The sequence below is a fragment of the Aythya ferina genome, assembly GCF_964211825.1.
Source record: "Aythya ferina genome assembly, chromosome: 14".
NCBI classification, from domain to species: domain Eukaryota; kingdom Metazoa; phylum Chordata; class Aves; order Anseriformes; family Anatidae; genus Aythya; species Aythya ferina.
In genome coordinates, this window is record NC_140312.1 from 6,161,885 (window position 1) to 6,181,871 (window position 19,987).

The following is a 19,987-nucleotide window of genomic DNA, read 5'->3' on the forward strand; positions in this document are numbered from 1 at the left end:
AGACACACATCTTCAGGGTAAGTCAAGAGACCCACAGCTCATGCCTTTGTGCCACAGCTGATCCTGGTAAGTCACAGCTGCCAACCCCCCAGAAGTGATGAATGTGACGCTTACAGGAATGGGTAGGGAATTTCCTGCAAACTGCTGGCTACAAGTGCAGCCGTTAATGCTACTCTGAGATGATCTTGTTTGTGATTTTTTTAGAGTTGCATGGGACAGGCCCATGGAAGGCGCAGAATAAATCAGGTGAAATCACGGGGAGCTCAGCCCCTCCAGGGATCCGAAATAGCCAGCAGCGTGTGGCTCGGTGGCACTGCAGTTCAGCCCCTCTCCCCTAAACCATGCTCCAAGGCTGCTGGGCACTCCTGCACTGATTGCTCGGTGCATTTTGGAGAGGGAAGATGTGGATGCAAAGGAGCCGGGGTACCTGGGGAGCAGCTCTGCACTGCTGATGCAGGCACTTCTCCTTGGCCCCAGGCAATTATCCGGCAGCAATTATCTCCTGTGGGTGCCACCCAGAGCGAAGCTCTCCCTAGGTTTTGTTTCCCAGACGTCTAAGGACTTGCCTGGAGAAAGCTCCATGGAGAAACCTTCATCACCCAGCTGGCCTGTGCCCGGACGTGTGCTGGAAATGGGCTTGGGAGGGGGCACAGAGCAGCATGGGGGCATTTGCCTGGGCTCCAGAGCATCCTGGGCTGTGAGCTTAGAGGAGCGTGTGTGACTTGTGCCTTGGCACAAACTGGCTTCTTGCTCAGCATCCCAACCTCCTCCATGGATGTCCTGCGTTGTCACTGTCCCCGTGCAGCTGAGAGCAGAGATCTGAGATTAGGAGAGGTGCCCAGGTCCTGGGCAGCCGTGTCACAGGGCACTGACACAGGGGCTCTGGAGGGGCTGCCTGTGCTTCGGGCAGCTGAGCTGGTGACTGGGATCTGTCTGCATTTATGGGGGCTTTCCCTGATACCTGGGGAGCATCTTCTATCTGCTGTATTTTCTTGATATTAAGTTTTCTTATCTCAATGTAAGTAATTCAGGGTGCATGCTGAGCGGGAAAGGAAAGGAGGACAAAACCTGGGGCTTGCTCTCATGACAAATCAGCGTCATGTGTCCTCAGAGCATGAGGTTATTCCTCACCACCGGGGTCGGAGCCTGTCTCATCATTGGCAAAGAGGAAAATGACATCTTTATTGGACGTGTATCTGCAGGCAAACAGCTTGAGCATCCCGGGTATTGAATCACAGGGGTAAAAGCCTTGAAATGAGGATTTTCAAACACCAGTAGAGCAGGAATTAGGAAATAACCTGTTCCTTGACCAGCCATGGGAAAATCTGCATTCTGGTTACTCTCAGCACAAGCTTTGCAGGCGGACGGATGGTGGCTGTGATCTCCTGCTCTGTTGGCCAGTCCTGGCGGGGGGGTTCGGTGTGCATGTGTGGGATGACTCCGAAAGCCAGGTTGGGCAATAGTTTGCTGTTATGCAAATCACACGGATGTTTCCCAACCAGGGAGGGGTAATTCCTTGGGTGTCCCAGGGCCTGGCTGTGGCTCTGCTCGGCGGCGGAGAGTCCCCCTGAGCAAGGGTGCGTGGTGATCCTTAACATCATGTCTTGTTCTGGGTCCAGGGGACAGGTCCTGAGGCTTCTCTCTTCTTTACATGCCTGCCAGTCGCTAAGTGACGTGCTGCTGGTGGAGGTGCCTGTCCCTCTGTCCGTCAGCCACCCTTTGTCCCTCTGTTTAATGCCCATGAGGGCTGGGCAGGGGCACAGGAGCTGTGGCACACACTGGGGGTCTCGTTGTGAGTCCTGGGAAGGAGGACATCCACTGGTGAGCACCTTGAGCCAGTGCTGGTAAGAAATAAGGGGCAGGCCTTGGCTCCCAAATACCTGTGTGTTGAGCCAGCATTGCAGGAGGGCTGTGTGCAGCAGCTGGCACACCTGCTTGGCTCTGAAACCCTGGCCAAATGTGGTCCAGCATGGTGTGTGTGCATGGATGAGAGCCCCCAGTGCCGTGGCAGGGATGTTTTCTTCTTGGCTTCAGGATCTCAAATTCTTCTGCTCTTTGTCCCAGCAGGGCAATCCGTGGACAAGTGCTGATCTCTCTGGTTTATCTGTCTCTAAATGCCTGAGATCAGTAAGGACAGGGGAAAGAAAGCCTCTTATCTGACTGCCAGCTACACTGAAAGGGCCCTCTGTCTTACCTTGTGGTTTATAATTTCCAAAGTCTTTCTGTCCAAATTTACCAGAGAACACGGAAACAGCAGCATGGGCACAGCTCACTCTTGCTCATACAGGAACGGACCAGCAAGGCAGTCAGAGCATGGGATGTCAGCAGGCAGAGAAGCACCAGACGGACAAATACCCCGTGAACTCTTACCATGGATGTACCTGCCCAAGGTCTGGTTCTGCTGTCAATTTTACATGTATGGGCTGCAAAAAAAAAAAAAAAAAAAAAGGCTGTAAAGTGGCAGCAGGTGGTGGTGTTACATGGGAGAGGTGCGAGGAAACTTTTAATCCAGAGAGATCGTGAGGCTCAGGAAGCTGGAGGTGGGGGAAAGCGTGCTCCTGGCCAAAGGCTTTGATGAGAGCCACCTCTGAAGGCAGAGGTAATTCCAGGGAAAGGAACGTAGATGTTTGGGTGGTTTCAGGACCAAGGGATCGCCTTCAAAGCTGCTCGGGCATCCTGTGTTAACCTCGGGTAGGTGGCGTAAATAAAACAAGTGACCTAGAAAATATACCAGGGCTTGACACCTCTGCTTTCCCTTCTGCTCAGCAGCCAGCACGCAGAGGCTCTGGCATCTGCTGCCGGTTGGCAGGGCAGCAGCACTGGTGTGAGCATTTGACACCACTGATGGAGGAAACAACGCCAAAGTTGTGCATATAAAGAAATGTGTAGTTTTGGGTACACAAAATAAATACAAGGACACATCTCAAAACACCCTCGTAAGGTGCTAAAGCAGAGGGCTGTGCATTGTCTGTTTGTGTGGAAATGCATCTGGAGTTGGTAAACAGCATTTTACGCTCTTCGCCATATATGTGCACAGATGCCTCTCATGGCATGGTATGAACATGACTAAGAGTGAATATTCCTGCTAATCGAGATGAGAAAAGATATGGAAACACATAAAAGACGAAGATTACACATTCTTGTAAAGCCTTCAAAGATAAATTCGTGCACCGGTATACAAATATGCAGGGGGAAGGGATGGACCCAAACACATTAACAGGGAATTATGCCCACGGAGAGCCCAGCAGTCCCCCTCTCTTTTTGGATGGCTGTTTATGACGATAATTAAAGCCCCGTTTGGGCGTTACATCTCGCTGTTTGCTGCGGTCTTATAAATCCTTCAGCAATTTGAACTCTGCCGTGAACAAAGGTGTTGCAAAGGATGGAAACAGAAACAGAGAGCGAGCTGTGTCGTGCTCGGCAGAGGATGCGCTGGGCTCTCCGGGGAGAGTGGGAGGTCCCCAGGACTTTCCAGCCCCGTTGCTTGGGGGCCCCAATTCCTCCCACCCGAGGGAGGCACCCGTCTCGAGGACTGCTCCCCTCCGGATGGATAATGCAGTCCCGGGAAGGGGACCTGGGGCAGGCTGAGCTCTCCTGGGAGGGGAAAGCTTTTCCAGGGGCTCCACGCCTCCCTGCAGTGCCCAGAGATAGGAGGGGTGAACGATGTGGGCCTGGAAAGGCTCCTGAGAGGTAGGCACTGCTGTGGGGCTGGGGGGGAGGTGGGCAGGGGTGCAGCTGGGGGCAGGCAGGAGGGCGTTGGGGGTGGGTTTGGGGTGGAACTGGAAGGGGAAGGGGATCCTGGTGAGGGGTATGGCTGTCAGCAGCAAAGATGAGGAGTGAAAAGAATTAGGGGAGGTGTATGAAATGGGTGGCTGGGGCACGAGGCACTGAAATAGGGAGGAAAAACAGAATATGGGAACTGGTCTGCAAGGAAAAACCAGGTGGAGACACAGACTGGTGGGAGGAAAGAGAAGGTGATGGGCATGCAGAAGAATGAAGACACGATCTCTCTAGCAGGATGAGCACTGAAGGAAGCAAGAAAGGCAGCATTGTGGGGCAAAGGGAGCAAGCCAAACCCAATGCACTGCGAGGCAGGCAGGTGGGCCAGGGCCAGCAAGGCTCCTTGGGGTTTCCTTTGCTGCTCCAGCACTGGTGTGGTTTTCTGTTCCTCTGGCCAAGCGGCCAGATGTCCAGGTGATGCTTGGTGGTGCAGTTGTTCTGACAGCAGCTCGGCAAGTCACCGAGGTGACAGCAGCCGTGGGTGCTCCTGCCGAGGGATCGAAGCTGGAGAATGTGGAGGTGGGAGCGAGGGGTGGAGAGGGACCAGAGACCATCTGCGGAGAGCACGGGGCTGTCTGTGCAGCCAGCACCGCGATTTGCCTGGTGGAGATGGTGACTCCTGGCTTCCTTCCTAGGATGAGCTCATGCCCTGGATTCCCCCCAAGAAATCAGCACGCCCTCCCGCAAACGGCTCAGCCCTGCTGAGGGCATCTGTGCAGGTTATCGCTGCAGATGAGTCTCCAGGAGCGCCGAGGGGCTGCTCCTTCTGAGAAGCAGAGCCTGGCCACTTGTGGACGGCTGAGAAAGTAAATGAAAGGATGAAGATCTTGGTCAGTGGACACCTCCGCTGTGCTAGAAGGGCTCTTATCTTCACCAGGGTCAGGAGCAGTGGGAGGCACTGGAAGTGAGCAACGTGAGCAAAACCTGAGCAGTGTAAAAGCAGAGGGAGGTTTTGAAATGTGGTGGTGTTTTTGTTGTGTTTCTTTTTTTTTTTTTTAACGGTTAAACGATCATCATTTCAATGATGATCACGTGTGATCACCATTTCACCACTTCCAAAGCAGGGCATGGCTTAATTCTGGGTTGTGCAAGGAAGACAAATTGTCAATAGATTATTTAGGGCATTCTGATCCCTCTTTGTGGGCTTGGGAGAAGACAGGCTGGGAAATGGGCAGGAGAGGTGGGTGCCCAGCCCGCAGAGCCTAATGTGCTCTGGGAAGGTCTCCATGCAGAGCAGGGGGGCTCCTGCTCAATTTGGGGGTGGAGGGAGGGAGCCCTGAGCTGCTGTGGGGCTGGTGGGCAGATTCACAGCCCCATGGACCAGGCTTTGCTGTGGTGTGACAGGGACTGGGATAAAGGGGGCCCTGCGAGGATGAGCTGGGCGCAGGGAGATGAGAGGGAGGGTACAGGGCAGGGAAAGAGGAGAGGAAATTTGGCAGATAACCTGGGGGCCTGGGTTTGTGTGTGTGTTGGTGCAGGAGTGTGTTAGGCACGGCGTTTTGTTTGTTCTGCCTGCACAAAAAGGAGAGATTTCTGCTCTCCCACCCGGAAGGAATGAAGAGACATTTGGAAAAGCAGCGGCTGAAGGGAAGCCAAAAGGAGTTCATTCATTCACTTCTTTTGCAGATCCTTTGGCACTCTCGTGGAAGGAGCCTTTTACAGCCCAGGTCTTGCCTCTGCCCCTGTGCCTGCCTGGCACAGCCCAACCCTCACCAGCTCCTCCCTGGGTTTGCTCTGGAGCCTCCCGGAGGGGCCAGCAGGGAATCCAGGCTTCTCCCAGCCTCGGCAGCCCAAGGCTGGCCTTCCCCCAGCACTTCACCCATTCCTCCTCTCCCAAAAGGAACGTGCCCTGACACCTTTGCCTTGAACCGAGTTGTATTCAAGAGCCTGGGTTTGCCCACACATGTTAAAGCACGGCTGGAGGCAAAAAAAAACAGGGAAAGCTCCAGTGAGGGGGGAAAGGGGAGCCAAGATCAGAGCCCAGAGCTCGGTGCTTGCACCCAGTGGTGGTGAGGAAGGGGGCAGAAGAGTTCATCCCCACCTAACATCCAGCTTTACAAGCCAGGACTGAGCACCCTTGGGTGGGTGACCCATCCAGAGGGTGCTGGCTTCATCAGCCAGGGGCTTGCTGCCAAAATCTGCACTAAAGGGGCTAAAACCTGGATCCCAAGTGATGGGGATCCTCTGATGATAGATAAGGCGAGGATTTCATTAGGGGGACCGTGACCAAGAGGAAACGACAGGAAACCCCCAGGACGCATCCTGCTGTTCAAGCCCAGGCAGACAGACCATGACTGCAGGTGCAATTAGTGCGGAAGAGCAGCAGGAGCAGGTCAGACCAAAGGTCTGCCTCGATCCCTCTCCGCATCCAGCAGCAGATGCTTCAGGAAGAGGCTGTGGCAAAGCCTCCGGAGCCCAGGCAGCGAAGGCGATCGGCGAGGTGTTTGGGCAAGAAGTAACACGAGGCATGTATAGCTGCTCTGGTCCAACCGAAGCAGCGATCAAAAGGAATAAGAAATTAAGAAAAATGTAGGGAATGCACGTAAAAATGTGACCCGGGGCGAGTCGTTTCCTAAGAATCACAGACCCAGAGTTTATGGGATTCTTGGAAGCGCAACACCAAGGCTGAAGGTAAGTGGGCTTAATTGGGAAAAAGCTGTTGGGTATGTGGAAGGCCATGAAATAGAAAGTAGTGTACATGTAACTTCTCCGTGGCCAGTGCAGGCACCACAGTCCCCTACACAAATCGTTACTGACTGTGTAATTCCCTTGGCACCACAGCATCTGGGAGGCAGCCCCAGCCCAGCTCCTGTTGGACCTCCCCATCACCGTGCAGCGAGGTATCTGTGCACACATGTGTCCTCCCTCTGTTTGTGCTCAGCCTGCACAAACACGATGCCTTTGAGGTTAAATGTCCCATCGAATCAAGCAATCGCTAGCCACTGGGTTCAAAAATTAGAGGGAGTGAGACTGAGCCAGGCGGGCTGAGCAGCAAAACACAAAGCATGGCATCATATCAGACATGTGTCCTCTAGACCATAAGGCTTCAGCCCAAAGGAAGAGAACACAGCAAATACACAAGGTTTGGGAGCTGCTCAGCAAGCTGGAGCAGGGCAGGGGGTTAACCCAGTGGGTTTCCAGCAGCAGATTCAGCAGAGGCAGATGGATCTCCGGGTGTGAGCCTTGGAGTCTGGGCAGTTGTAGGAGTGTTACTGGAGCAGCCACAGTGACCCTGGCTCATCACCTCTTTGCATCCTGTGCATTTTGAATATTTCAGCCTCAAAACTTAACGCAGCATTTAGGCAGCAGCTAGCTTTGTTGCTGTTGCTGCTGTTTTTGCAAAAGCAAGGCTCAGGGAAGGAGACAGGAAGGCACTAATCTCCGCACAACGCTGTCACTCCCATCTTTTCTCTGGCGGAGGCAGGCAGGATGATGCTCAGCACTCTGTGGTGCTGCCCCGAGGACCACAACCGAACCCAGAGAGCGAACCAACCCTGCCTGCAAAGGCACTGCAGCACTCGGGACAAATTGTGTGCATCTGCCAGGCTGCCTGTGGATCCAGCGCTCGCCGTGATTTTTCTATTTTCCCTTTTCAAGTTTGCAAACCATGTCCTCAGTCAGCACTGACCACAGGGAGATTTTCCACTTGGAAAGTACAGTCGAGTTTCTTTACTGCTGAGCAGGCACTGAAAGGCTCAATTTCGGCTGTAACAGGGCAGGGGCTGTTCTCTTCCACCCTGCTGACCGTCTAGGTCTGAAAGCTTAAAAAGGCCAACTTATTCCTCGAGTCCTGATGTAACCCCGTGCATGGCGTTTGCCCCGAGGCAGTGAAATTCCAGCGACTCCGTGCTCCAGGCTGTGACCCTGTTAGGGTTAGGAGCAGCCCGGCTGCAACCTCCTGATGCTCCCTCAAAGCCAGGGCAGCTGCGCTGTAATTCCACGGAGCTGGGCCCTTGGGGCTCTGCCAGACAGGAGTATGTCCCCTTGGATGGGACACAGCTTTGGAATGGGATCCCTTCGCCTTCCCAGCTGGTCCCTGCCGGTCACCCTGTGTTCCCTCAGCTGAATCCCTGCCGGTGTGTGGGACTCATGGGCAGCACAGTGGGATGAGCCTTGGGGCTTGTGGTAGGGGCTCTTTGTGTGCCTGCCTGCTCAGCACCTTTCACCTAGCCCCTCTGGGCATCAGCTTTCCCAAACCAAACACGAGAGCAGTGTGAGGACCTGTGCCTGCTGCCGCCGTGACCCCATCTGCCTGAATTGCTCCAGCTCCTTCCCCATCCCAGCCATCACTTTCCGCATCCGATCCCCCATAGCTGAGCACCCTGAGCTGTGGGATGTCAGTGCAGGCCCCCAAATCCCTCCTGGTACTTATGGCCATGTCCTCACGAGCAAGAGCCCCTTCCGAGGGGTGCAGCAGCTGGCATACACACAGCCAGGAGGAGCCCTGCCTCAGTTTCCCCATCATGTGCATGGCTAGCAGGACTGCACGGCTTGTTCCAAGCCATATTCTCTTCCCAGCTCAACTATTTGGTAATGATTTAGCACCCCCCAAAGTCCTCTGTTGCCGTTACACTCTGCAAAGTGCTTCTCTGGTGCTGCAGCACGTTACGGCCGTGTGGCTCCTGTGCTCCTGCACGGCAGCACCGACACACGGCGGGTACCCATGGTCCGTGCAGCCCTTCCCAAATGGCCCCAGCCCATCTTCCCTCCTGAGCCACATTTTTTCACATTAATGCCTTTTTGGTGATGGTTAATTTGAGGCAACTAAGCATTCACCATAGGCATTGAAATTCCTGATGAAGACCCTCAATATTTGGTGGCTTTGGGGTCATGGAGGTGATCCCTGGGACCGGAGCCCAAAGGTCATCGTGTCTGTGCCACCCATGTGCAACCCCCCCGTGGTTGGGGTGGGAAGGAACAGAGGGACATCGCAGGCTCGTTTAGTGTCAGTGTTTCAAATCAGTACTTTTTATTACAGAGACTCATCAGGTTGCTCACACTGTGGCAAGAATTTAATAATATAAGGCACAGGGAACATTCAGAGGTAAACAAAACAAACCAAAAAAAAAAGATATCTCAGCCTGTGAGACTTAACCACCCCTTCGCTCCTTTCAGGACACTTTCTACAAAGCAAAATCCAAATAACTTCTCCCTTCCCTCCCGCCCATCCTTTAACCCAAAAACCCACAGCAGGAAAAAGCACCGCGTCGCGCGTGCGCCAAGCACGCCCCTCCGAGCAGAAACATCCCCTGCGAGCCCAGCACAGCTTCCCTGGGAGAACAGGGCTGGAATTTAAGAGCAACCGAGGCAGAGGTGGGCACCGTGACCTGGGGAGCCAAGGGCTTGGTCTCCAGGACAGCAGAACGGCACCAGCGGGGTCAGCCGTGAGCACCCCACATCTCCCCTTGCAGCAGAGAGAACACAAGAGCAGTACAGTCATCGAGTAATGGTAAAGCACGTAGCACTTTCAAACCTTTATTTCTTGAGGGGATTTTACAGGATGGGATGACTTTGTTGCATTCGTTTTCTTTTTTCTTTCTTTCTTTTTTTTTTTTTTTTTTTCTTTTTCTTGTGCATTTTCCTGTTTGTTTCTTGTATTAGCCCTTATTTATTTATTTATTTATTTATTTTTGGTGCCCAATGATCGTTAAATTCAAGCCCTGGGAATGCTATTAGAAAACAACTCAGAACAAAATCCTGCCTTTCTATGCCTTCCTCACCCCTCTCCATCCCCCCCCTCTACCACGAGCTGGGTGACCACAACATCACCCGCCCCGAAAGCCCCCTCTGCCTACATCCCGTGTGCTCTGAGGCTCGGGCAGTGAATCAGCTGAGACCTTTTGTGTCCGTGCCGCGTGTCCGAGGATGTGCTGTTAGTAAGGAGATAACAGGAGTCGGTCCGAGGGCGGATCCAGAGCGGGTATTTCATCCAGGAACGGGGTCGGTCAATCATAAAGGCACGTCGAGGGGGGGAGAGAGGGCTGGTGAGAGCAGGTGGAAAGAGCCAGGCGGGTAATCTAGTGGTAACGGGTTAGGCTGTGAAGGGCTGTTACTTCTCTTAGCACCGATACTACATACGTTTAGACCTATATTAGCACCTTGTTCCCGTGGAAAACGAAACGAAACGAAAAGCGGTTCAAAAACCGAAGGAAGTGGGAAGGTTAAAACGAGACAAAGTTGGCAGCGGAGCAGGAAGCTGGGGGTTTAGATCACAAGATCCTTGTCTATGTCCTCTGTGGAAGGAAAAGAGAGAGACGTGGTTAGGGGATGGGTGCTGCCGGGGTCACTCCCGCATCCCCCTCCCCTGCTCCCCGCCACCCAGGGCCATTGCTGCATCCCTGGGGGGGAAATTTTTGGGTGTCCCCGGCCCGGGCGGGCAGATACTCACGCTCCTTAATGCCGAAGCAGCTGGCCCACTCCTCCAGAGCGATGTACTTGTCGTTGTCCAGGTCGCAGGCCTCGAAGAAGCGGGTGGTGCAGTGCTCCATGGGGATGAGGGGGGCGCGCAGCGGGGCCAGCTCGGTGTGGGACAGGTACCTGCCGGGGACACCCAGGGTCAGCGCCCCAGCCCTGGTCTGAGCTGCTCTCCCAGTATCCCACCAGTTTCCCAGTATCCCTCCCAGTATCCACCAGTAGGCATACTGGAGGTTAAGGATGGGGTCTGCCCTTGCATCAGGCTGCGTTAATCACAAAATAGCCAGGGGCTGGGGGTCCTCCCGGGGGGCTGTGTGCCCGGTCATCACCATACCCACACCCAGCTCTAAGCCAACAGCTGCTGCTTCAGCTGTTGCAGTTATCCCCGTGGCCTTGGGATGAAGATATTTTAGGGAACTCTCATCTGATGGTAAATCTGAGAAGACACAAACTGCATCCGAGGGCGACGGGAGCAGCCGGGGCTGGGGGACGCCCCTCTTTCTGCACAAGAGCTCCCCTCCCATCTCCTGGGCTCCTGCTGCCCCCAAACCACCCTGGTTGTGCCACCTGGGCAAGAAGGGGACCTGGTGGAGCCTCATCCTGCCCTGCCAATGCTCACCCATCAATGGGGTGCTGGTCCAGCTGCCCAAACTGCCAGTGCACGGGGAAGATGTACATGTTGTAGTTCTTCTCGAAGTCGCGGGCCAGCAGCTCCACGGTGTGGTCGCCGGCCTCCAGGCGCTTCTCGTTCTCGTGGATCTTCTTCACCTGCCGTGGGAGAGCCGTGTCAGGGGCAGGGGGACACAAAAGGACCCCGGGGGGCTTCGCATGGGGTGCCCATGGGTCGCTTTGCAGGGCTGCGAGCGAGAGATCCCCAGGAGCACAGATGGAACCTGAAGGACCCAGGGCTGGGTTTGGTGTTTGGGAGCCAGAAAGTCTCCGTGCAGGGGTTTTGGTGCACGTGGACGTGCCCAGGAGCTGCCGGGCTCCTGCCCCAAGCCCTCACCTTGAGCTTCTGCTTCTCGGTCAGCAGGTTGTTGTCCTCGTCGCGCTCGTACAGGGTGATCAGCACGTTCTTCAGCCAGTCCCGCATGCGCAGGGGGAACTCGGTCAGCTCCGTGTCCAGGCAGGCGGGGATGACTGCAAGCCAGACACAGCGCTCAGCACCAGCATCCTGCCACCCCGCCTAAACCTCAGCCTGTGTGCAAGGGGAGCCGTGCTCCCCGAAGGGAACAGCCCCACTTACATTTGCAGGGCCCAATGTAGTCCAGGTGCAGCTTGTGCCCCTTCTTGGTTCCCTCCAGGGTGCACTTGGTGGCGAAGAAATGGCAGGAGGAGTCGTAGGTCTTGTTGTCGGTGCCGCAGACCTGCGTGGGACAGGGAGGTGCTGTGTGAGGGGCACGTGAGTCCTGGCAGTGCCCCCAAAAGAGGAGTTTAACTTGTTCCCCAGGAGAGAAAACATCTCTTTGGTCAGAAAACAGCTCCTGCCACCCTGGCTCTGCCCAGCTCTGGAGCCAGCGGTGTCCCAGCAGGGTCCCTCCCCGTCACCCAGCCCCTGCCCTCACCTTCTCGAAGACTCCAGAGGTGGCCGGGCAGCTGGAGGGGTCCTGGCACACGCACATGGGCGAGTTGTTGTCGTCCACCTCGCACACCTTGCCGTGCTTGCAGTGGTGGTTCTGGCAGGGGTCTGGGAGAAAGACAGGGGGCAAGGTCAGGGGGTGCCCCATCCCCACCTTCCGTGAGCTGGCCTCATCCCAGGGCTCCCAGCACAGAGGGAGGCAGAGACAGAGACTGCCCCGAGCATCCCTCCCTGCACGGGGAAGATGTGAGGGTGCCCAGGAGCCCACATTAGCCCTTGGACTATTCCTGGGCTCCTTTCTGTGGCCACACATTGCAATAGCTTTGCTGTGCTATGGAGAATCAAGTGCTGGAAGAAATCCTGTACCTCTCTGGCTTTTAAATGTGCATCTTGTTTGGCACTGTGCTCATCCTGCACCCTTCCCAAAGGAGCCCCTCACTGTTTGGGGTGCCCAAAGGTCCCCCACCCATGGAAGGGATGGTGTCTCTGCCTGCCAGAGGGCAAAAGCTGCAGGGCAGGGGAAAAGCGACTCACTCTCTGCGACGATCTCCTCTACATCCTCTGTGGGTTCCTCGAACTCCCCCACCTCCACCTGGACGGGGTTTGCCCCCACAGGCTCCTGCAAAAGAGGAGAGTGCGTGTGCGCCGGGGTGCGCAGAGCTCAGCCCTGGCAGCCCCAAAGTGCTGCTGCTCCCCCGAGCCTTGGGGATGCTTTGGGGTGAACTTCTTCCAGAGAATAATTGATATTTGGAGGAAGAAACCCAAGAAGCACTGCTGGTTGGCACCACGGGGGCTTCCCAGAGCACCAGAACGGGAGGTGTCCGAGCCCGTTGCTCTCCCCAGGGCAGTGGGTGCCACGACGGGGGGATGTTGAGGAGGAGCAGGGCCACCTACCTCTGTGGTGGGGTCCTCGATGACCTCCGTCTCATCGGGCAGGGCCTCCTGCTGCGGGGGAAAAGGACCGTGAGCTGGGGGCCGTGGGGACGATGGCCCTGCTGCGGTGACATCCCAGGGCCACCCTTGGGTTTCCTCCCCCCCACTTCTCCATCCTTTGGGGGCCATGCAAGAGGGTGAGGCTGCTTTGTGCTTCCTACAGGGCTCCTGGTTTTATTCATTGGGAAAGAAAACCCCCAGCAGATCCATCGGGTGTTGGATACGTCCCCACGAGGCTCTGCTGGCTCCCCCACTCACCGGAGCTGCCAGGGCTTTGCCTGCCAGGCAGAGAAGGAAGAAAATCCAGGCTCTCATCTTTCAGCAAACCCTGAATAAAGGAGAGGAAGAGGAGGGATGAGGAAGGAGGTCACTCAGCTCTGGGCTGAGCTCACAGTGGCAGTCAGACACGCACAGAAGGTTTTCTCCATTTCCTGCCTTGTCTGGTCAACGCTGCAGCCCCACATGATGGCTTTTCTAGCCAAAACCTTAAGCCAAATGTTGTTTCCAAGGCAAATTCTTTTGATTTTGCAACATGGGAAGATGGGGGTGAGAGGCTTTCCAGGATCTATTAGGAAAACTGCAGTCAAAATGGCAGTTCCCCTTCCCTTCACATGAGCTGTTTTGGCCAAAAAAAAAGTCATGTTAGAAGCCCCTGATACGAGTCCCAGGTACAGGCAATGAATCTCTCCACCATTTTATTTGTCACTCAGAGGAAAAATGGAAGTGGGAAAAGGAAAAGAGGGACAGAAAGACAGGGAGACTGTCAGCTTGAGAATTAAATCCCTTAGAAAACCGCTTCCTACATGGACACACGTCTGTAGGGGTGGCAGGGAGCAGGCTTCCATCTCCGGCACCCCCAGATGTGGGGGTTTCTAATACACTTTTCCCTTTCCTGCTCAGAGCTGAGGGTCCCCAGACAGGCTTGGAGGGCACCAGGACACCTCAGGATCGTATCCTGCTGGGGGATGAGCTCCAAGAGGAGGGGTAGGACTTTGCACCCTCCAGATTGGGGCTGTTTCAGAGATGAGCAAGCAGCCCAGCTACCCCAGGCTGCGATGCGAGCCAGGAGGAGAGCTGCAGCTGGCGAAACCACCCCGTGTGCGTGCGTCCCCCCCTGGTTCCTGTTTGGCAGGATGGAGCCCTTCTGTGCCAGGGCAGCGAGGAGCTCAGCTGGGTGCTTAATATGCCAGCAGCATCCCTGCCAGCCGGGGGAGCGGGATACCAGCTCCCTTCCGCCCTCAGGGAGAGCAAAACTCCCCCCGGCAGAGCTCTGTCCTCCTGCCAAGTCTCCCCCTGCTCCCTTCCGCTCGTCCTCCTCCTCTCCACCTGCAGGGACGGGGACGGGAGGGTGGGTGGCTTATCTATGACAGACGGTGCTGGGTAAGGTGCTCCAAGCATCCTTTTGCATCCTCTCCATGTGGGATGGCCTCTAGGTGTAAAATGTGACAAATGCCATCCTGCTGGGGTATTTGGTACCTAGTTTAGCCATGTTCAGCCAGGCAGAGGCTGAAATCCTCCTTCCAGCCTCGCAGCATCACCCAGACCCGGCTCACCCTGGGATGTCGGGTGGCTGGGAGCACGGGGCTGGTGGGGACAGCTGCTGGGGGGGATGTGGGATGTGTGGGGATGGGGGACGGAGCCTTTTTGCTCCCAGTTGGTACACATCATCCTTTCCCCTCGCCTTTCTCTGCTCTGGCAGCTGCTGAGAGCCTCCTGGTGTTTGCCAGGAGCTGCGCTGAGATCACTGGCTCTTCCCTCCTGGTGAGGTGGCTATTTGGGGGCAGGGAGGGGAGGTGGAAAAGTACTGAATCTGGCCATTTCCTCCTTCCCTGCCATCCCCTGGCTTGTAAAGGTTTCTCCTGGGCTTCTCCCAAGGGGCTTGTTTGCCTTGGAAGAGGTTCTGAGGTTCGCTGGTGCTCGGTGGGCAGAAACCCGGCAGAGCCCAGCCGGGAGCAGAGGGCAGGGCATGGGCACGGGGAAGGTGGCATTAAGGAGAGCCCAACCCCAGACCAAAGCCCTCTCAGATCATTTCCCCAGGCCCCAAAACACCTAAGTTTCCAAGTCTGCGTGCAGCGAGCCGGGCTCAGAGAATGCCATGCCAGGAGCCAGCAGACAGCTGGAGCTGCCGGTGTTGTGTTTGGAGGAAGAAGGAGCACGAAAGAGTCTGAGCAAACAAGCCTGCAGCGCCGTCTCATGCCAGAGATAGGAAAATAAGTTTATTTGAAAAACAACATCCTCCTGGAGGCTGTGCGAGGAGGACATTGCCCTGTCTGTGAGACCCTGGCTGCTTTGCAAGGACACAGCCTTTCCTGAATGTCCGGTGGCCAAAAATCCTGAACTAACAGCTCAGCAGCCCTGCAAGCAGCGTTGCTCCAGCAGAGCAAGTGGCTGCTGCAGGCCTCCCTCCCTGCCATGGTCCTGCCGTCCAAGAGGATGCTACCTGCCAACAGGTACCAGCAGGAGCCAGGGCTTTCTAAGACACTGGAAGCCTGCACACCCTGGGCACAGAGAGGGCTGCTGAGCATGCCGGGCAGAAAGCACACGGGGATGTCAGAGGCACACTGTACCCAAACCAAACTCCAGCTAAAATTGAGAGAAGCCCCCTCTGCACTTAAAGGCTGCTCGCAGCTCACCCCAGGACAGTGGATGTGCAGCCCGGCCAACGCTTGACCCCACTTGCATCCTAAGTGGGGACTTCAGCTCCCACTCGCTGTGTAAACACGGTCTAGTGGCTCTTACAAATGCCTCTCGGTGGGTCCCTTTGGTCCCTTTTGTCCCCTCCAGCCCAGCCCGGGTGCCTTGGTGGGTGGAGGCGGGCAAGGGCCGGGCAGCGCAGCCTCTGGAGGAGGCTCCTTGGAGGGAGCAGCGTGGCCCATGTGGCACTGGCCCTAGCCAGGGTTGCATAAGCCCCACGGATGCCACGTTAGCGTGGGGAGGAGCCTCTCCTGGCCCCTCTGCCAGCTCCTCCCCGAGGCTGCTGCGATGCACAGGACAACCCCGGCAGCCTCTGCTGCTGCCTGGCCCCCTACCTCCAGCACCCCGGGCAGGAGTGGGCAATGGAAGGGCAAAAAAAGCCTCACGCCTCGCTGGCAGGGTGGTGACAAAGTGTGGCCACCGCAGGGACACGAGGTGAGGGCTGTGAGCCCACCACCCAGCCCTGGGCTCGCTGTGCAAGCAGGACCCTCTGAGCTTTACCTCGCCAACCGATTTCGGTTGGAAATCTGGTCTGAAAGATGAGTTGTGTGTGCCAGAACCCAGAAAGCTCCCCGCAGGTCCCTGCCTGCATGGCACTGCAGCCTGTGCGAAGTCCCAGGGGACCACCGCTGTCCCTGCCACCTACAGGCTCCCCCTGCGCTCACATCAAGTGTTTGGGGTCACAGAGCCGAGTGGGTTTGGCTGGGAGAGAAATTCCCTACAGCTCATACACACAGGACAAATTCTGCCCACCCCATCTTTCTGTGCAGCCACTGGGGATATCCACACCCTGTCAGCCCATGGACCTGGCAAAGAGTGCCTTGAGCTGCTGTGATGGCACTAATACATGCACCAGGTCTTTACAGAGCTTACTAACAAAGTGGTGAGAGCCCTTGTACTGGTGGAGCTGTGCGTTGGCTCGAAGCTCTCCCAGTTTGCCCAGGCTGCAAACTGCACCCAGAATGGGAAGCAGTTCAATCAGTGCCAGAAGTGCATGGATGAGAGCGGGCTGCAAGCATGGGGATACCCTGCAGACCACAGCCAGAAGGGGAGATGATAACACATTTTACTGCCCTGCCTGTGCCGCTGCTTTTGTTCCCTCTGGCCATGGGGCAGTGCCAAAAGGAGCCGGGATGCTCGTGTGCCAGCTGCAAGCGGGTCCCTCGGGCTCCCGGGGCAAGCTGAAAGCTGATCTCCCACCGAGGCACGGCTCCACAAAGCGGAGAGCAAAAAAAAAATCCTTCTGCTAAATGCACTGCAGAAATGCAAACCATCTTCAAAGCATTCCCAGCACTCGCCCCGCCACAGCCGCTCCAGCGATAACAGCCCCGACATCCATCCGAGCAGAGGACCCAGAGAGGGTTTCCATGGGAGCCGACATTCCACCGGGGCTGAGTCATGGAAGCCGTAGAGGGGAAGGAGGGGCTTGCAAAAAAGTTTGAAAAGTTTATTTCTGCTCTTCCCCCTCCCATCAACACCCGCATCCCTGCTCCTGCCTATGTGGCAGACAATAGCCTGGCTCTAACAGCTGCGTGGGGCGCGACAGCCTTTTATTTCCACTTAAAAACTTCCCTGGTCTGCCCTCCCGAGCTGCTGTGATTTATTTTTGTCCCTGGAGTGGGGAAGAAGATTTTTTGGGCTCTTGCACGGTGGTGTTGATCAAGCACCCGGAGTGCTGGCGACCTCCCCGGTGCCCCCAAATTTCCTCCGATGTGAAAGGGGAGCCTTGGTGGGAGCCGAGCCCCCTCCCTGTGAGGTTTCCTTCCCTCGGCTGGACAGCAGAGCAGAGATTTCTTACAGGGGGGACACAAAGAGCAGGGTTTGGCTGCCTGCACGTCACCAAGGCCAGCTGCTGCCTTTAAAGGAAGCGAGCCCTCGGCTCCTCTGCCTGGCTCCAGAGCCGTGTCCGACTGATCCCAAGTTATTGCACTTAAAAAAAAAAAAAAAAAAAAACCAAAAAAAAAGAGCTTTGTTCCTCCTCTCCTGTCTCTCTGTTTCCACTAGCTATCAGCTGGAGTTGAGCAAACCAGGGAGCGGGACCTGAAATGGGTTCGGTCTGCCTGGAACAAAAAGCCGAGTGTCTTTTTTTTTTCTCTTTTCGCAGGAAAAATGAGAGCGGCTGCGCTGAGATAAAGCTGACAACCCTTTTGTTCTTCCCCTAGGTATTCTGGTGAGTAAAACGTCACCTGCCAGCACACCCTGGGCTGTGCACGGTGGGGACGGGTTTGTAACCAGATCGGGTTTGCCGTGCAGGATGCGCCAGGACCTCGGTCTAGCGCATCTCCCTAAGGAAACAACCCCAAAAGCCAGAGGGGAAAATGGGAGAAGGGAGAACAATTGAAGCTCTATGGCCAGGTGACCCCAAAGCATTAAAGCTGGCGATGTGGCGGTGAAATAGAGTAACAGGTTAGGAGCTGGGAAGCTGCAAAGAGGAGCGAGAGAAGGAGGCAGGAAGGGTCCCCGAAGGCTCCGCGCGGGGTGGGAGGCACGGGGCGAGCAGTGCTGGGGTGGGAGGGCTGCAGGGCTGGGGTCCCTGCAAGGATCCCTGCGAGCAGGAGCTGCAGCAGCACGAAGGAGACCGAGAAGGGCTCCGGCCATACCTCGCAGTCCTGGCAGCAGGGCTGAGGAAACTTCAGGCGCTGGGGAGGGCTGGAGGAATCTGTGGGTTTTAGAAGGAGGCAGGAGGAAGGCGAAGGGTGGGCTGGGTTTCCTGCTGCCTCTCCTCCTCCTCCTCCTCCTCCTCCTCCTCCTCCTCCTCGCTATCTTTCCAAATCAGTCTCTTCCTCTGCCTCTCTCCCTGGTGGGCTGTCCCCACCCGCCTTCCGGCTCTGTGCCCAAAATACAGGCAGGGACACGGCCCTGGTGCTGAGGGCAGACCAGAGGAATCAAGCGGGGCTGCCGTCAAAGGGGTCCTGCAGGGATTGGGACCCCCCCGACCTCTCCCCTGCACTGCTGCAATGAGATTTTTGGGGCTCTGGCTCTGGCACCGGAGGGCAGGGAGGACAACCACGTCCCTCCTTGGTTTGTGCAGCTCCTGGCACCACGGCCTGCTGCAGTTAAACCCTTAAATGCTGTCATTTTGCTACGGTTTGCTCTCTGAGCTGGTGTTTTCCACCCTCAGGAGGACGCAGAGGAAGGGAGAAGAGACGTTGCTCCCTTCTCCTAACGCTGCTGCCCTCTGGGGCTGCCTTGTGGGAAGGGAGAGGAAAGAATGATCCCCGTTTTCCAGAGTGCGGAGAGGGATGACGTCTGAAATAGCTCCCGGTGGGCAGGGAAGAGCTTGGCTTGGAGGAAAGCTCCTCAGCACTCTGCTCTCTGCCGTGATTATCGTCCAGCAGATCTGAGCAAATCCCGTGTCCTGGAAATGTGCTGGTTGAACCCGCCGGTCCCCGCAGAGAGCACCTCGCATTTTGACCTTGCTGGCTATAACCCAGCTGGAGCAGCCGCCCGGCCAGAGGCAGCCAAGCAGCAAAGCCAGCTGGAGGTGGCGTCCCCCATCTGCTCCCCTTGGTGCTCAGGATGAGCCCCCAAAATCAAAAGCAGCAGCCAAAAGGCAAGGCTGTCAAATTGCTGGAATCGGGGACCCCCCCGGGTGGGTTGGTGACCTGTCACCCGCCCGTGGTGAGCTGGGGTGGCCCTGTGACCATGTCACACAGCCAGGGGAGGTGAGGGAGCTCTCCAGGGGCAGCTGGAAGGACAGAGACTTAGGGACAAGTAGTCTGGGCACCAGCAGGGTGAAGGACACCCGTAATAAAATGCAGCATCATGTTTTGTCTCGGCTGCCTCCATTCCTCGTGATTACACGCTACCTTTGAGAGGGATTGAGGCACAGACCTGGTGCCTGGCTCTTCCCACCGATGGTGCTGCTGATTTGGGTGCCAGCAGAGGAGCTGGCCTGCCACGACCTGCCAGGCTGTGCAGGCTCCTTGCTCTGTAGGGTGCCTTCATGACTTAAAACCTCTTCAGCACGCCCTTCCTCTGGCCTCACAGCACTTCTGCTGCACGTGCAAGAAGCAGATGTAAGCATAAACATCCTTATGGCCAAAGAGAAACAAAAAAATAAACAAAAGCAAAAGGGAAAGGGGAGGGGAAAGAAAGAGAGAGCGGAGGGGCCATGTCACCATCGCCACTTCCCAGAGAGGCAGCGGATATCTGCAGTCGGGCTGCCCAGGAAGCCAGTGGGGAATGACATAAAGCCTGCTTTATTTGGCTGCACACCATCCAAAAACCTTCCCCGAGTGCTATGTGGATGTTCCTGTCCCCACAGAGCCACCCCAAAAGGTCCCAGTACGACCATCTCGGTGCGTGCTGAGGACAGCGTGGTGATGCTGCCGAACACCTCGTGTCCATGTGCCGACAACCATGTGGCATCTGGAGCATCTCTGAGTGTCCACAGCTCCCCTGCGTAGCTCAGCATCCCTTTCCTAGGTGCTGTTCGGCTCCAGAGGCCACACATCCCCCCCACAGCCCCAGTTCCATGTGCTGGATCCACACCCCGAGGAGGCGCATGCTCTCTGCGCTGGATTAGTCACGGCTCGCATTGAGATTGTGCAGCTGTTTCTGTGAAGAGGGGAAAGAAAAAAAAAA

At 56.2% G+C, this 19,987-nt stretch overlaps 1 protein-coding gene and 1 long non-coding RNA gene across 3 annotated transcripts; one reads left to right on the forward strand and one right to left on the reverse strand.

Annotated features, from left to right (window-relative positions):
- Nucleotides 1–9,224: 9,224 nt before the first annotated feature.
- On the reverse strand, nt 9,225–18,161 carry SPARC (secreted protein acidic and cysteine rich). Of its 2 annotated transcripts, none has more exons than XM_084535672.1 (10): nt 18,001–18,161; nt 12,965–13,034; nt 12,668–12,718; nt 12,308–12,392; nt 11,760–11,881; nt 11,441–11,561; nt 11,201–11,334; nt 10,814–10,962; nt 10,169–10,317; nt 9,225–10,013 (listed from the first exon to the last, which is right to left on the reverse strand). In XM_084535672.1, exons 2-10 carry the CDS (start codon nt 13,019–13,021, stop codon nt 9,985–9,987), a joined length of 897 nt encoding a protein of 298 aa, XP_084391798.1. In that variant the 5' UTR covers nt 13,022–13,034; nt 18,001–18,161; the 3' UTR covers nt 9,225–9,984. The 2 variants fall into 2 exon arrangements, with proteins under 2 accessions (XP_084391798.1, XP_084391799.1); XM_084535673.1 differs by having other exon boundaries at nt 12,668–12,715; nt 18,001–18,136.
- Nucleotides 16,850–19,171, forward strand: LOC311444470. The gene is made up of 3 exons (XR_014697894.1): nt 16,850–17,151; nt 17,505–17,570; nt 18,522–19,171. It is a non-coding gene; the product is annotated as an uncharacterized lncRNA (long non-coding RNA).
- Nucleotides 19,172–19,987: the final 816 nt, after the last annotated feature.